Source organism: Mesoplodon mirus, assembly GCF_964341445.2.
Source record: "Mesoplodon mirus genome assembly, chromosome: 8".
Taxonomy (NCBI): domain Eukaryota; kingdom Metazoa; phylum Chordata; class Mammalia; order Artiodactyla; family Ziphiidae; genus Mesoplodon; species Mesoplodon mirus.
Window position 1 is genome coordinate 23,251,028 of NC_138984.1, and position 18,702 is coordinate 23,269,729.

Genomic DNA, 18,702 nt, shown 5'->3' on the forward strand with positions numbered 1-18,702 from the left:
AAACAAGGTCTTCTTTTCAGTATTAGAAAGTTATTTTTTTCAAGAGCATTCTTCTTAAGCTACTCTAGTGCAGTTTAATATTTATTTAAGAGAAGAAACAGAGAACTCAAAATGTTTATCTGAAGATTTTTTAATAAGTAAGCAAACATTGCTAAACTGAGGATCACTTCCCAACTAAACTTTCCCCCCACCCCATATTGCTACATATGATTTTAAATGACTGCATCTATTTCTTTGAGAAAACAAACATAACTCATGTCATGAGATACACTTACCTAATCACTCTGGAGGTTAAATGGTGGTGGTGGGGGTCATTGACCAATACAAACTAAAAGATCAGATATGTTTTAGAAAAGCAGTTTCTTTTTAATTATCCAAAGAATACATTTTCAGGCTTGAATTAAAGGCAATCCATTCTACCTCCCATTTCAAAACACAGTCAAGAAGCAGTCTCCCGCCCTTCCAGAGAGAAACACTGCAGACACACATAAGAAATATGCTTTGGATCTGTTTTCAGAATTCAAAGCAAGAAGCAATGCTGGTCCTGTAGCAATCCAGACCCCAGTAGCAGAATCATGTTGAACTTATTTTTAGCCTTTTCCCAGATCCTTCTATGAAATTTCCCAGCTGATTACGCCTCCTCCACACATGAGTTCACTTACACAGTGTTTGATATGGCAGTAGAGGTGATTTGGCTAGGCTCTGAGGATCAAAATCAGCAACAGCATGCTGTAGCTTAAAGCCCACTCCACTGGCAATACCGTCAGCATCATCCACGATATGTTGCTTGAATCCCCTCTTAAACACCAGAAAATACTAACTGTGGACGTGAAGGAAAGGAGCAACTTTAGCTGGGTTTCTGCATCACTGAGAGCAGTTTGCAGACTGCTGATCTGGAGCTCATTCTGCCGGCAGTTGGGAATTCCTCAGCACCACGGACAGCGCCAACAACTGGCTTCTGAGCCGAGCTCGGTCGAAATCCGAGCTGCTCCTTTGGACCAGGCTAGAGCGTTCTCTAAGCAGCCGCACTTTATACAGTGGATGCATGCATTGGAAGGGGGAAAAGCATTTTACGTGCAAGATATTTACTTGCATTGAGATTACGATGTTTTTTTTTAAATTTTTTATTGTAATTATACTTAAGGCATTCTCCCATGGGCTTCAGAGATGAAAGTTCTGGAAGAGCCTAGCATTTAGACTTAAGCCATCTGCAGTCTCTGATTATTATTAACAGATAAAGTGTAATCATTGTTAAAGAATCTGTGAAAATGTATGCTCCCCAATTCTACTTGACCCTTTGCTTACAGAAAGACTTTCCCTGTGCTACATGATTAAACTTTAGGTTTTCCTGCAGTTTAGATTTGATTTTTTTTAAAAAAAAGTCATCTGGTTCTCCTGCAGTTTGTTTTGTAACATTCAAAATCAATCTCCTGTAATTCATCTAGTCTGTCATTAGGCGTCATTGTAAAGCTGTTTCTTCCAAACTGCTAGCAAAGATGCTCTGTCTGGAAATTCTTATCAAAAGGAGAAAGAAAAAGACCCAGACACAAATAAATCAGCAGAAAGTTATTTTTTTAATTGGTAACAGTAATGAGCACTAAAATATATGTCCAAAGCATGTTTTAAAGCAAATTGTAAATGTTACCTGCTGGCATATTTAACCAGATATTTACTGGTTTGGGACTATACAAGGCATTTTCAAACCTTAAAGGGAATGCCCTCTGCAGTGGGATATGCTGACCGTCAAGACCACGTTCGAATGGTGCCGTCGGAGTCTCCAGAAAACAGAGTCTCTCCGTCATGAGAAAATACGACCGTGTGAGCCTCACTCTCGTGGCCCATCAATTTGTGGATCTGCCCCGATTTAAGATCCAGCAAATAGATAACCCCATTGCCACTTGCCTGAGCTAAAACTTGACCTGACAGAGAGAAAGAGGGAGGGAGGGAGAAAGAGGGAGAGAGAATGAATATCAAAGTTTTAATTCAAGCAGTCACAGTTTATAAGCAACAGAATATACAGTATTGTTTCAACTGTAATTCAGATTCATTTTACGTTAGATGTCAGTCATTAAATATGAACTAACTCCTGGCTGTATAGGAAATAATTCCAGTTAAAATTAAGATATGCCAATGATTAGATTATAAAATTTTAAAATGCTCTACTTTATATGCAGAGGTCATCAAATGTCCTGCTAGTCTCCTTATATTTGGGATTAATAATTTTGAGAAGATGAGATTGAAAGCAATTAAGCAATGAAGCCTTTCTTTTTTCAAGTGAATTACTTCTGAAAAAAGCTGTTAAAAAATGGGATTCAAAATGTATCTAAAGGGCTTCCCTGGTGGCGCAGTGGTTGAGAGTCTGCCTGCCGATGCAGGGGACACGGGTTCGTGCCCCGGTCCGGGAAGATCCCACATGCGGCAGAGCGGCTGGGCCCGTGAGACATGGCCACTGAGCCCGTGCGTCCGGAGCCTGTGCTCCGCAACGGGAGAGGCCACAACAGTGAGAGGCCTGCATACCGCAAAAATAAAATAAAATAAAAAACAAAATGTATCTTAGGCAAAGATATATATATACATATATACATGTATACATATATACACATACACATATATACATATATACACACAGTGGGTAATTTATAACTTAAATTTGTTTAGTATACTAAATCACTACTTAGAACTAATAATATACATTTATACTTTAAAAATTGTGGTACTCATTAGCGCAACAAATTGTTTTTGGAGTTGAAGTGAAAATAAATACCTCCATTTCAAAGATGTCTTAGGTTTTTTTAATCTAATTTAAAATTCAAAATTCTGTTAAACTAAGATTTTGTGTCATAAGAGGCTAAGTACAGCACAGAGTATTCTCATAATATTTATACCATATATTTGTGAGTTAATAATTTCCTTAAAGTGAAAAACCTATCAGCAATCTAATTCTAACTAATACTTTTTATTAAAGAAGTCCAGCAACAAACTATCAGGGAATTTGGAGGTAAGTAAAAACAACAGAATATGTCTACATAAGTATGTGAGTTAAATAAATGAGTTTAGTACTGTCACTGGGATTATCTAATCATACTTAGAAGGCATATAATATTATCATTCCAGTAATGCCATTTAAAATTCATTAAACTCTTTCAACACATTAGATACTAGATTTAGTACCTAACATATATTTTGATAATTCCATATAATCCTTACAATATCTAATGATAAAGAAAATAATATTAACTCCATTATAAAGGTGAAGAAGGAGAGTCCTGGAAAGGCTAAGTAACTTGCTTAAGATGACACCCTAGATACAGAGGGAGCTAGCATTTAATCACAAGCACTTTGAATCCAGAGCCTGGGGTTTTAGTAATTTTTTCCATATCCAGCACAGCATTTTTATCAGTGATGCCTTCTTGACAGATGTTAAGTAGGTGATATATTGTTAAAATAGAATTTTTCCATTCTGTAATAAAAATTCAATAATAATATTGCCATAACAGTCACAGTCAAATATTTAATCAAGAATTATAACCCAAATTGCCATGAAACTTTCTAAAACAGAGAAAAGTTATAAAAGTAAAGTTAATCATGATAAATATGGCCTATTTGCAAACCTTTATATCTACTGAGCTTCTTCATCTAGAACAAAGTCTGACACAGCAAAGATCCTTAGGATGGATTAGAGTGTCCAAAGCAGCAGATGTGAATATTTATTATAAAGCCCCTTCTACTAAGTCTTTGCACACAGAGGCATTACATATGGATTACACTTCCAGCCACACATTGTAGGCAGTTGTTGTTTGTGACTTTCCTAAGAATCAAATAACTTTTTTCTTGTATTCTTCATACAACAACTAGGAAGGTGGTAAATATCATTTTCTATTTTTGAAAACAAAACCAAACAGAATCAAAGCCTGCAAAAAAAAAGGAAAGAATTTAGCTTTTAAACCATTATCTTTTGTTGGAGTCAAATCTGTAAAAATTTTAATTGGAAGTATTTATGAAAGTTCTTGGTAATTCCTGAAAGCTTGTTCAATAAAATAGAGAAGATGGTAATATTGGAATTTAATGATAGGATTATATAATTCAGCAGCACCGTGCCTCAGGTATCTAAAAATTGTGTCTTTGTTAGAACAAATTTGAGTCAGCAAGTTTATGGTGAGGTTTGCAGGTTTACTTGAACTCATTTTTAAAAGGCTGTAAGATTGTGTGTGTGTGTGTGTGTGTGTGTGTGTATGTATGTATATATAAAATCATGTTCATTTCTAAATATTGGATTATTACATGGCATATAATGTCTGACCCCAAAATTAGTTTTACTGGGATCTGAGATGCTGAACTCTTTCTAGGTTAGGAGATTTTCCAAATTACTTACCAGGATGTGTCAATTACTACATTAGTATCTGTTGGTGTGAGAGACAGAGAGGTGGCGCTCTCAAAAGAAAAAAAAATCACAGTATGACTATTGGTGACATCTCTACAAAGAAGAGTATTTAGAGACATGTGTATAGTTATCTTTCTATATATCCTGATGATTGGTAATAAAAAGTAAACTACAATATGAATCATTTGTCATACCAATGTCAGTCTTAATGACAAATTTCGGAAGAATAGAAGTTGTACCTATATCAAACTTGGTCAATGGAGTTAAAATATGGTAGATATGAAATTTTAAATAGTACTATGAGGATTTATGAAAACTTGTACCAACAATGTTCATGTTAAAGTGAATAAGCCTCTTTCAAAATAGAAATATAATTTATTTTTTATTTCATATTTTAAAATTTTATAACATTTAAATAAAATATTTAACCATTATAACATTTTAATAAAATTTTGTCTTCTAACATGCAATTCCTGAATAGATTATTTAAAATGTCATTTAGCATGGTATTTTAAGAATAATTATACTAAATTATAAATGCACATATTCCACAAATATCACATGGATTTAAAGTATATTATTAAAAAACATAGAATAATATAGTTTGCCAACACTGATTTAAATTTAAATTTAAATTTATCCATCAAGACTTCAGAATAATTTCTTGTTGGTTAAATCAGTATCTTGTTTGCTGACCAATGAGTTTGAATGAGTATAACATGTATTACTATCCATTTTACTCTATTGGATTAATTTGCTAACTTCTTTTGGCTAAAGAAGATAAGCACTAAATTTCACCTTCACTCAAAGTATTGCTCTGCTATTGGATGAGTGAACAAACCTTTAAAAATTAGTGTTTCCCTCAAATTTTAGTTCCAAATTAACTTATAATTTACTTAACATGATAGAGCTTCTTTATACTCTTTTAAAAAGTAATTTTTTGAAAAATATAGGTATAATAATATCTTGAGCAAAGCAGTCTCAATTGGATTTGGTATAAAACTTGAATGTTTGAATCTCTTGAAGTTTATAAAATGAATTAACCCATGGAGATTGAGTGGTAACATTTTATCTGGGTATGTGTAATCACTTTGTATGAACCAACAAAAACTGGAAACTCATTGCATGCTAACAAACTGTGCAAATAAAATATTGGCACTTTTTCAAACTAAAGAATTTAAAATTAACTTTAGACACTTACATGTGTGAAAATTCAATTTGAGAATATACACCTAAAATACCCAGGAGTTACCTGAATCTTTTAACACTTACCTCCTAACCTAGACAAATTCTTCTTAAGTTTAGGAATTCTGAATATTACCTACTACTGAAATATTTTTGACACTAACTATGAAACTTGACATAATCAGTAATGACTAAATGCTTGTTGCAGGAGGAGTTGTGGTATGATATAAATAGTAGTATAATATTGATTTTTTTTTGAAAAGAAAGGATATGAATTTCTTCGTCTTTCAGATCTGCTAGAATGAGTTCACAGTAGCCATCGTTTATTGAGCATCTAGAGCTCCACTTGTTACCTCACATGTTCTGCACTCAATCCTTACAGGTAGATATTCTCCCTTTTTAGCTAATGAAGAAAGAGACTCAGAGAAGGTCAAGCTGGGATTTGAATTGAAATATTATTCAAAAAGTCTTGCTTCTTTTACTGGCTTTAAAATTTCTTTCATAAATTACAACTCAGATAAGTGTGACACTTGGGGCTTCTCTTTGAGTGCCACTGAATTTCCAAAGTAAATAGGCTAAATTTAATGCTCATATTAACACTGAAGAAAAGAATTATGGGATTGAACTTACGACTTTGTGAAACTCTGAAACTAAAACATCCATGGGCTTCACATATCAATGAATTCTTTTTTAATTTTTATTTTATATTGGCGTATAGTCGATTTACAGTGTTGTATTGTTTCAGGTGTACAGCTAAGTGATTTAATTATGCATATACATATATCCATTCTTTTTCAGATTATTTTCCCATATAGGTTATTACAGAATACTGAGTAAACTTCCCTGTGCTATACAGTAGGTCCTTGTTGATTATCTATTTTATATATAGTAGTATGTAATGTTAATCCAAAACTCCTAATTTATCCCTCCCCCGCCTTTTCCCCTTTGTTAACCATGTTTGTTTTCAAAGTCTGTGAGTCTGTTTCTGTTTTGTGAGGAAGTTCATTTGTATCATTTTCTTCTTTAGATTCCATATATAAGTGATATCATACGATATTTGGCTTTCTCTGTCTGACTTACTTCACTTAGTATGATAATCTCTAGGTCCATCCATGTTGCTGCAAATGGCATTATTTCATTTTTTTTATGGCTAATATTCCATTGTATATATGTAGCACATCTTCTTTATCCATTCCTCTGCTGACGGACATTTAGGTTGCTTCTATGTCCTGGCTATTGTAAATAGTGCTGCAATGAACATTGGGGTACATGTATCTTTTAGAATGATGGTTTTTCTCTGGATATATGCCCAGGAGTGGGACTGCTGGATTATATGGTAGTTCTGTTCTTAGTTTTTTTGTTTTTTTTTTTTTTTGTGGTACGCGGGCCTCTCACTGTTGTGGCCTCTCCCATTGCGGAGCACAGGCTCTGGACACGCAGGCCCAGCGGCCATGGCTCACGGATCCAGCCGCTTGGCGGCATGTGGGATCTTCCCGGACCAGGGCACGAACCCGTGTCCCCTGCATCGGCAGGCGGACTCTCAACCACTGCGCCACCAGGGAAGCCCTGTTCTTAGTTTTTTAAGGAACATCCATACTGTTCTCCATAGTGGTTGTACAAATTTACATTCCCACCAAAAGTGTAGGAGGGTTGCCTTTTCTCCATACCCTCTCCAGTATTTATATTTGTAGGCTTTTTGATGATGGCCATCCTGACTGGTGTGAGGCGATACCTCATTGTCATTTTGATTTGCATTTCTAATAATTAGTGATGTTGAGCATCTTTTCATGTGCTTTTTGGCCATCTGTATGTCTTCTTTGGAGAAATGTCTATTTAGATCTTCTGCCCATTTTTTTGATACTGAACTGCATGAGCTATCTGTACATTTTGGAGATTAATCCCTTGTTGGTCATTTTGTTTCCAAATATCGATATTTTTTCTCACATTTTGTGGGTTGTCTTTTCACTTTGTTTATGGTTTCCTTTGCTGTGCAAAAGCTTTTATGCTTAATCAGGTTCCATTGGTTTATTTTTGTTTTTATTTTCATTACCCTAAGTGGTCAATCCAAAAAGATATTGCTGCAATTTGTGTCAAAGAGTATTCTCCCTATGTTTTCCTCTAAGAGTTTTATAGTATCCAGTCTTACATTTAGGTCTTTAATCAATGTTGAGTTTGTTTTTGTATGATGTTAGAGAATATTCTAATTTCATTCTTTTACATGTAGCTATCCAGTTTTCTCAGCATCACTTATTGAAGAGACTCTTTTCTCCATTGTATATTCTTGCCTCCTTTGTCATAGATTAGGTGGCCATAGGTGTGTGGTTTTATTTCTGGGCTTTCTATCCTGTTCCATTGAGTTATATTTCTGTTTTTGTGCCAGTACCATACTGTCTTGATTACTGTAGCTTTGTAGTATAGTCTGAAGTCAGAGCATTTGATTCCTCCAGCTCCGTTTTCCTTTCTCAAGATTGCTTTAGCTATTTGGGGTCTTTTGTGTTTCCATACAAACTGTAAAATTTTTTGTTCTAATTCTGTGAAAAATGCCATTGATAATTTGATAGAGATTTCATTGAATCTGTAGTTTGCTTTGCACAGTATGGTCATTTTGAAAATATTGATTCTTCCAACCCAAAAACATGGTATATCTCTCCATCTGTTTGTGTCATCTTTGATTTCTTTCATCAGTACTTTATAGTTTTCTGAGTACAGGTCTTTTACCTTCTTAGGTAGGTTTATTCCTAGGTATTGGGTTGGCCAAAAAGTTCATTTGGTTAGTGAATACATTGTTCAATAAAATTCTTGGTGAAAATGAAAAATGTCTTACTTAAAACCAAACGAACTTTTTGGCCAAGCCAGTATGTTCTTTTTGATGTGTGGGCAAATGGGATTGTTTCCTTAATTTCTCTTTCTGATCTTTCTTTGTTTGTTAGTGTATAGGAATGCAAGACATTTCTGTGTATTAATTTTGTATCCTGCAACTTCACCAAATTCATTGATGAGCTCTAGTAGTTTTCTGGTAGCATCTTTATGATTTTCTATATACAGTATCATGTTATCTGCAAACAGTGACAGTTTTACTTCTGCTTTTCCAATTTGGATTTCTTTCATTTCTTTTTCTTCTTTGACTGCCATTGCTAGGACTTCCAAAACTATGTTTAAGTGGCAAGACTGGATATCCTTGCCTTGTTCCTGATCTTAGGGGAAATACTTTCAGTTTTTCATTGTTGAGAATGATGTTTGCTGTGGGTTTGTCATATATGGCCTTTATTATATTGAGGTAGGTTCCCTCTATGCCTACATTGTGGAGAGGTTTTTTTTTTAATATCATAAATGGGTGTTGAATTTTGTCAAAATCTTTTTCTGCATCTACTGAGATGATCATATGGTTTTTATTCTGCAATTTGTTAATGTGGTGTACCACATTGATTTGCATATATTGAAGAATCCTTGCATTCCTGGGATAAATCCCACTTGATCACAGTGTATGATCCTTTTAATGTTTTGTTGGATTCTGTTTGCTAGTATTTTGTTCAGGATTTTTTCATCTATGTTCATCAGTGATATTATCCTGTAATTTTCTTTTTTTGTGCTATCTTTGTCTGGTTTTGGTATCAGGGTGATGGTGGCCTCATAGAATGAGTTTGGGAGTGTTCCTTCCTCTGCAATTTTTTGGACGAGTTTCAAGATAGGTGTTAACTCTCAGCTGACTGGTGCCTGCTGCAGGGTTTCCTAGCAGCGGTGGCAGCTTGCCCACTCCCCAGGACAGCAGGGACAGTGATTGGTGCCTGCTTGCAGGTCCCCTTGCTGCAGCCATGGCCCACGCACTCCAAGGACAGTGGGGGCAGCCATTGGAGCCCACTTGCGGGTCTCTTAGTGGTGGTGGCAGCCTGTGCCCACCCTGGAGCTCAGTATGGCAGCGGTGGCTTGCGCCTGCCCCCAGAGCCCTGAAAGCACATGCGTGCAGGGAAAGAAGCTCCTATGGTGGCCCTGCCCCTCTCCTCGTGTGCCCCCCAACAATGGTGCCTTGCCTTTCTGGCAGGCCCAGGCTTCTTCCGAGTGACCTTCAGTTGCTACACTCCAGCCTCTTCAGGCTGTCACCATGCAGCCACCCCTCGTGCTCTCCCTGGATTTGACCACTGAAACCTGAATTTCAGCACCCAGCCCCTGCCCACACCAGCAGATGAGTGGTCTCAGGTTGCAGAGTGCAGGGGGGTGGTACTGACCTTCTGTGCAGGTCACTCTCCATTTTGCCCTCTGCACATCAGTTGCTGTGTTCTCCTCTGAGGCTCCAAAGCTCCCTCTCCATCCAGACAGATCTCCCCGCCAGTGAGGAGCCTTCCCAGGATGAAGGAACCTTTTCTCCTTCACATCTCCCTCCTTGAGGCACAGGTACCCTCCCGATTTCTTTTTTTTTTTTCCTTTTTTCTTTTGTCCTACCTGGGTACGTGGAGGGTTCCTTGCCCTTTAGGAAGTTTGAGGTCTTCTGCCAGCGTTCAGTAGGTGTTCTGTGCGAATCGTTCCACTTGTAGATGGATTTTTGCTGTATTTGTGGAAGTGAACTCCATGTTCTACTCCATCATCTCCCACATATATCAATTAATTCTTAAAAGCACACATTCTAGCGTATATATTGTACCTACTAAACTACAAACTCATGTTACATCCCTTCCCACATCTCCAGCAAAATTATCTGTCTAGTTCTTCCATTTCAATTTTGAATACTATATTCTGTTTTTCAGAGTCCAAACTGCAGTGGCAATCATTTCACACCTTTTCTCCCTCTCCATCCTTAATCCAACTTTTATCCATTTTTCTTTGCTACTTTTCTATAATTTTCCCATTTCCAACTGTTATGTTTACAACATTGAAGTGCTTATTTTTAAGATGTCAGGACCGTTGAAAAGATAATCCCAAGTGATTTTTGGTTACAATTTCTTTACCTTTAAATCTACCTACATTAATTCTTAAAGCTTTCTTCAATTATGCCACTCCCATCCTAAAATACCATAAATTTGAATAGAACAACAACAAAAACAGCAGGAACAGTGACAACAAAGAGACCCCTTACAACTCTTGACATTCTCAGGTTTTGTTTTTTTAGATCAATTACGTCACTTTAAAAATACACAACTGAGATGAAGTGACTTGCCCAAGGTAAGAACTTGGCATATTCATGGCAATTGTAGAACTTGGTTAAAATCAGATCTTTGACTTCCAAATCAGTGCTCTTTTTACTATTTACTTCTGACACTGAAAATATCCTAGTATCTTAGCATGGCTTTTAAACCCCCTTCACTAATACAGATCTGCATGTACTCACCCAAGTACACTCTTACATGAACCCTGTGTTCTCCATCAAAAATTGCCATCATTTCTTGAGGGTATTTTTTCACTTCCCCACCTTTGAATTATTGCTCCTATTATTCCTCTGGTAGAATATTTTTCTTAGCTATCCTTCATGGTCCCTTACTTTATCTTCCTGAGAAAAGTCAACCCATTGATTAAATCCCAGCTCAAAATGATTTTCTTCACCAAGGTGGGTACAAGGCAACTCTACTGGGGAAGATCTTCCTCTTCTGAGCATTTGCTGCATTTTATTCATACATTCATATGGTAATAAGATGTCATAAATTATAGTTAGCTGTTTATTTATCTTGCCTTCTTAACTTTGTAATTACTCAGGAACAGAGTCATGTCATATATTTTTGCTTTCACCCCAGCTTAGCACCTAGGCTGCTGTAGTCAGTACTCAGTTATAACAGTAACAGTTTTCACAACTACCTTTTTTTCATCCTTTTTATTTGCCAAACACCTTTCTAAACACTTTACACACCTTATCTCATTTTATCCTTACAGCAACCCTATGGGGTGAATATATACCTGCACTATCCATGATAGCAGCCCCTACTCATATATGGCTACTGACTGAGCATTTGAAATGCAGCTAGTGCAAACTGAAATGTGCTATCATTGTAAAATGCTCACCAGATTTTAAAGACTTAGTATGAAAAAAGAATGTAAAATATTTCATTAATAATTTTATATCAATTACATATCACAATAATACTAATTTGGATGCACTGTATTAAATTAAAAAAAATTTAAACTAATTTCACCTGATTTTTGAAAACATGGCTACTAAGAATTTTAAATTATATATGTGGTTCACATTATGTTTCTACTGGACGGTGCTGGCACACACTCTGCTTCATGCAGGAGGAAAATGAGACAGATAAAAGCAACTTCCCCAAAGCCATGCAGCTTATAAGTGGTGGAATCTGGAAATGAGGACTATCTGACTCCAGAGCTAACACTCTTATCCTCCACGTCATGCCCTAATACCTCCAGGTGAATTTTTATTGATTGGCTCAATGTTGTCTTTAAGCTGCCCTTACTAAAATGTAACATGAGTCAGAGTAAATATCTCTTGAGTGTGCAGTTCCAGTTTCCGGCTGAATCTATGCTTGCTCCTAGGAATACTTTAAAATTAATTTCTATTTAAGTACAAGAAATATTTCAAAAATTTCATTTCTGTGGTTACCCTAATGGTACTTATTGACTCCAAGAATCTTATTGTACAGTTAGTTAGCTTCCTGGGAATATATGAGAGACTTAGGAAAGCAGGTTTATCCTTTTAGAGCTCATAGAGCCCAACCACGTACCCAAGATTCAAAGGAGCCTTAGTGAGCAGAAAGATAGATACCTCCACATCTTTGGCAAGTGTTTTATATTAAGATGTTATAAAATTTATTTTATTTTTGCTCTAGGGGAAACAAACCAGAATATATCATCCTTCTGATGCTATGCTTTCAACATTGACTGACTAACATTTCCTCAGATTCACTCAAATAGTATTTCTGAATATAGTGAACATAGTTTATCCAATTTCTTACACTAATTGTTCATGAAAACACTTCTTGTTTTGTTGAAAGATTTCAATTTAGTTTTGCATAAGAGATTCCTTCAGAATTAAAAAAAGAAAAATTAAGTTGTTAGATAAATAAAGTAAAATTATCTAAAATCGAGATATTGGAACTTGACTATATGATAATTCATATTCCCTGAAATTCCAAATGAAAATCATGAGATGAATGAAACATTTCAATAAGTAACAATTGGTGGTCAAGTTTTAAGGAGGTAGTGGTTCAGTGACACTTTCCACAGTAGCTTATACAGTGGCCAAAATAATGCCATTTTGTAATGGAACATTCAGATAAGGAAAATAGGTAGTATAAGGTTATGAAATTTACTAAGTCATGTTGACAGGAATCTTTGGCTTTTTCGTTATAATTCACAACACTAGTTAATGTATCAAGACTTGGAAGTTGAGCTTCCTTGGAAAAGTCCTTAATCTAATAATATTTACCCAATGAATCAATTGTTTGGATCAAAGATGAATAGAGCCTATTTAATGAGACTCATTAAATGCTATATCTGTTGAAACTGTACACTTATTGTTAGACAATTAATTTAGAAGACATACTTTTCTTATTACTCTGTCTATATACTTAACACATATATTAGCAAAAAAGGTCACAATGTCCACTTACATGTTTGATCATGTTACCAAAATATAACTTGCCAGCAATATGAGTCAACAGTTGACTAAAACTATGCAGTTTTCTATTGTTTATACTACCGGGAATAGCATCATTCTGGATTAAATGCATGTGTCTACATGAATTCTAAGAAATAGAAGCAGACTCAAAAAAGCTTAAATTTTAAGATTACAAATAATGAAAATGTGAATGAAAAACATCATTACATTTCTCATTAAATTCAGTAATTTCTGATGATTATTCATGCTTTGATTAAATTTCAAGCAATATGTTCCCCCAAAGAAACAAAAACACCCATTTTACGTTTCAAATCAGTCTCATACACAGATCACAGGAAATTTGTTTATCACAGATATACATGAAGTCTAAAACAGTTGTATGCCACATATGAAATAACAGAGTGGAGAAGGGAGGCTTTGATCAATAAGGTGATCAATAAGGAAATGATTTTTATACACATCTGAACCAATCTGAAGCAATTCTCCCGATCAATATAGATAGGCAGAAATGCTTCTCAGCATTTATTACCTGTGGAGAGCATTATTGATTAATTGTATTGATTTTTAGAATGCATGTGGAGAGGCATCTGTTGTTTCTTTAAAAGATGACTCAAGAAAAGTATCAAGAAACTATTTAAGTTTTGAGGATTTGCATTAATGGCTCAACCTGGGTCATTACTCAGAATTTCAGAAACATCACTGAAGGAGATGTGAAATTTGATTTAGTTTATTTTGCACCCTATCGCTAATCAATACGTTTCAGGAAAAATTATTTCTTGGCAATTTAATTTACTTAAGTGCTGGTAACAATTTTTAAACTTTTTCAGTATTTTTTTTACTATGTATACTCTTGCTAAAATGTCTTAACTTTTCTCTTGCAGGTAGTACCACTGGAACAAGGATTGAGTCAAAGTGTAAATATAGGTTAAAAATAAATGCATTTTAAATTTCTCTTGGTGGAAACTCACATCATAAAATGACACTAGAAAGTTTCAACATCTTATTTTAGGACTAGTCAAGCAGATATGTTATTTAGAATAGATAATATGTTTAATGGACACAACAAACGGAGAGGATGAAGATAAAATCTACTGTTACTTAAACTTGGTATGGAATGTTATTTATTAAGTGAATTTTGTTCCACAGAGAATGTTTTATCTGCTCACCCTAAATAAAGTTTCAAACAAATATGGTAATTGTTTTTTGACTTACACTTGAAATCCACGTCCTATATAGGAAGGCAGTTCTTTGACACTGCAGAAATTCCTAAAACTCAGCAATAAATCCAAAAAGTAAAGTATTTCCCTGCTAGGAACAGAACATTTGATCTTACCATATGTACTTTTTAAAATAATTTCCCCCTATTTATTAAGAGAGCATGAATGAATATCTTTCTGAACAAGTGCTTTCCTATGTGAGCTGTCTTCTAAATATTACAGAAATCCCTTGTGAGATGCACCCTAAAGTCCTAAAAATGTTCTAATTACTGAATCTATTTAGAATATCAACAGCCACCTGCTTTCATTAAGAAATCCTTGTAGACCTCTTTCCTAAGTTGGTCTTCACCTATGCAGCTGATCAGTGTTGAAATAATATTTATTCAGGGACCCATGCACCTGGAGATATGCAAACATTTCAGAAAAGCTTTTGCTGATGTCAGAGGAAAATCTAGTTTCAGTTAAGTTCTGAGGATCAGATAAGCTATGGTAAAGTGAAGCTGAGAGAAAATCATAGACTGCAATATCGTTTTCCCCATTATTCTTGAGTAGAGAAAGGACCTGAAGGCTTATATTTTATACCAAAAAGTAATTAAAACTAACTTTTAAATATTATTATAATTAAAGTACTTAGTTTTTTTTAACTACTTAAACCATAATGTGTACTACAGTTTAAAAGTCAGAGTTCTAATATTTCGGAAATTTTTCCCTTTAGGGACATTTGTGTCATCACTAACTTCGTCATAAGGGAATCCCCTTTCTGAATGTGGAGTCTTATCTGTGGGACAGAAAACACTGTCAGCTTCTGTTGGCTAATGTTGAGATGGTGAATTATTAATAATTGCATCCTTATTTTTAGAACTTCATCCTTTTCTACTCCAGGGCAATATCGTCCAATGGGTGAAAGTTGTTAAGTGATAAATCAGCATCACTACACCATTAATAGTTATAGGCAAGAAGATACATATATGTGATTTAGTAGTTACAGTCAAGAAGATGCAAATATGTGATAAAAGAATTATAGCCTGATGATAACCTCTCTACCCACTGCCAAAAACACAGAAAAGAATGGCTGGGATACCAAATGTAAAAGTTCTTTTGAGTATGGAGTGGCTAAACAAATTAAAGATAGTATAATTTGCTTGGTTTTAGAAAAATCATTAAACTCTTTGAAATCATAGAGATTAGCCTAAATTTCAAATCTGTCATAATTCATTACCTGAAGAAATACACAGTCCTACCATCTAATTGACATTTTACCTTCAAAGAGATTTGAAGGGGTTGATAAAAGATAAAACCACTAGTTTCCGTGTTTTAGGTGGCAGGGGGGAATGAATCAGGAGCTTGGGATGGACATACACATGCTACTATATATAAGATAGATAACCAACAAGGACCTACTGTATAGCACAGGGAACTTTAATCAATATTCTGTGATAACCTATATGGGAAAAGAATCTGAAAAAGAATGAATATATGTATATGTATAACTGAATCACTTTGCTGTACACTTGAAATGAACACAACACTGTAAATTAACTACACACCAATAAAAATTTTAAAAACCCACTAGTTTCCATTATCTACTTTTTCCTCAATATTTTCTATTATATTCTGTAATACTTACAACCATATGTGAAGAAAACATTTTCATGCTTCATTTCAGAGAAAGAAATGGAATCATAGAGAACTGAAGTAACTTCTTTAAAGTAACAGAGCTAGTGTTAAAGCAAGAATGGCAACCCAAGATTGTTGTAAACCTTTTCTATTCTATAGCCTGGGGAAAAAAGAAAGTAGTTATGTCAGAAAGCTAAGCTGATTTGGCTATTACCTGAAGTGCTAAATAAATTTGTATTAACTCATAATTCTGTGAAGGCATCTTTATGGAAATCTAAAGTAATATTCTAGTATATTGCATTCTGATGGTCTGGATTTGTATCTCATAGAAAATTTAAAGCAACTATATGATTAGTTTGTTTTTGCTCAGACTTTCTCCATCATACTTTTTCATTCTTACTCTCTTAATCTGGCATTCCAACTTATATCAAATGGGCTTTTGATAAAAACTAAGAAACAATTTGAGATTTAGGGCCCTGATGAATACTTGGGGTTAAAGTTACAAGACACAAATGATTTAGATGTGTACATGAGGCATAAAAATGACAAAGTTGACACTGCAATTTTTTTTTAAATAGAATTTGACTTGTCAATAGATGGAGTATTAGTTCAGGAACTGTTCAGTTGCAAGTGAAAGAAAACTCAAAGTGGCAAAGAAAAAAAAATAAGAATATAGATTTATAACTCAGAAATACAAGTAGACTGAAATCAGAAATAGTTAGACCAAGAGGTTGGAATGATGTTATAAGAGTGCCATCACTCACTGTCTTTCAATTCTGCTTTCTGCAGTGTGGATTTACTCTCAGGCAGGCTCTGTCTACTTGGTAGTCCCGACAGGTTCAGAGCCTCCCAAACTTAATATCCATGGCAAGAGTACCTTTATTGCTCAGCAGTTTCATACTGGGTAAAAATATCCCACATTGTCAAGCTGGGATCATGTGCTTATCCCTGGACCAATTACTATGGCTGGCAAGTGGAAAGGTGTGATGGACAAAGCCAGGTCTGACTGCCCACTACAAAAGCTGAGAGTGTACAAGAGTTACCCAAAGGAAGATCAAAATGCTGTTATTTAAGAGAAATGAACACTTTGCATGAAAAAAAAAAAAAACCCCAAAACTACAACCTACTTTGGATAGTCATTCCACATATGCAAAGCCAGAGTCAATTTTTGTGCTAGAGAAGAAAACAGACAAAAACAAGCCACATTCTCGGTCACTGAAACAGTACTTTCCCACTATTTTTCCATTTGGCAATCTATCTCATTCTATAATCTCACCCTCTAAAAGACTCCAGTGTGAATAAATTTCATCTGACTTCACTAAGAAATCAGCACAGTTATTTTGTTAAACAGATTGCCAATGTTTGGAGTCCCTTGATTTACAGTCAGACTTTCAAATGCAGAAAAATCCCAAGGAAAATTGCAAGGAAGGTGGGGGCGAAATGGGAATTACAGTTGCAAAGAAAAGAAAGAGCTGAACACCTATGTAACAAGCAATGTGTGTTAGAAAGTGGAAAATATCACCCAAACTCAAGCCTCCTTTGCACAGACTAGATATTCTGATTATTAATATTGGAGTTCCATTCATATACCAGATTATAACCTCCAAAAGGAATGCCAACCCAGAAAGTCACACCGAATTTCCTTTAAGTTAAAGAATAAAACTGTTATAATCTCTATAGTTAGAAACATATGTCATAGTTTTTAAAGAGCTTTCCTAATAATCTCAGTGTTTGTAGGAAAGAAAATGACTTCAGAAAACTGTCTTTTCAAGGGCTCTTCTATCTAGGTTGATATATTTTAAGTTTCAGTTAACAATCTTGCACATGTTCAAAAGAGCTTGATGTGATTTACGAAGAGTTCTGAACACTAAAAAGTTTAATATTTCAGCTATCTCTAAAATAGAGACCATTTTCAGAAAAAAAAGGCTAAAAATATATACAGCCAAATAGATAAAGGTTATTTTGAGAAGTCATTATCTTGAGAAAATATACTCTTTTTGCTGTAGTCAGTATTTACACTAAAAAAAAAAATCATTCTTTGGGAATTGTTTCGGAATAAAATAGATGAAAATGCAAGGAGAGGGTATTGATGAAACAAAATTGACAAAAAATCTTAATCATTGGGTAAATGGTGTTCATTATACTATTTTCTCCACTATTATGTTTGGAAAATAAAAATTGAGTTTAAGGAATATTAGACATATAATAAAGTCAGCATTACTGTGTAGTCATTTCTTACCTTTAAATCTAAAAATATGTTTGATTGTTATCAGAGAACAACAGTGTTCTAGAACTAGGTATATATACAATGTGTCTAAGTAATTATGTTACCACCTATAGAGAGCCAGATAATGATAACTGAAGTTGCTAAATATAATGTGTTAGAAAAACAAAATTGAAACCAAGATGAGATTAATAGATCATTTTAATTGTAATTTGAAAAATAAAATCCGTATTACTTAGGATGATCTTATCATAAGTGCTAAAAAGTAGTTGCTTTCAATGTCTTTTTAAAGTCCTTAACTCTTGTACATAATTCTGAATTAGCATTCAAAAGTGTCTTCTCGACATACAGATGGCCAAGAAGCACATGAAAAGCTGCTCAACGCCACTAATTATTAGAGAAATGCAAATCAAAACTACAATGAGGTATCACCTCACAGCAGTTAGAATGGGCATCATCAGAAAATCTACAAACAACAAATGCTGGAGAGGGTGTGGAGAAAAGGGAACCCTCTTGCACT

General features: G+C 34.8%; 1 protein-coding gene across 1 annotated transcript in view; it reads right to left on the reverse strand.

Moving 5' to 3' along the window:
• Positions 1-1,600: 1,600 nt before the first annotated feature.
• Positions 1,601-18,702, reverse strand: part of SPAG16 (sperm associated antigen 16) — an 850,722-nt gene continuing 833,620 nt past the window's right edge. The window contains exon 16 of the mRNA XM_082631278.1: positions 1,601-1,919. Coding sequence (XP_082487404.1) covers positions 1,744-1,919 — 176 coding nt within the window. The 3' untranslated portion in view covers positions 1,601-1,743. The remainder of the gene's footprint in view (positions 1,920-18,702) is intronic.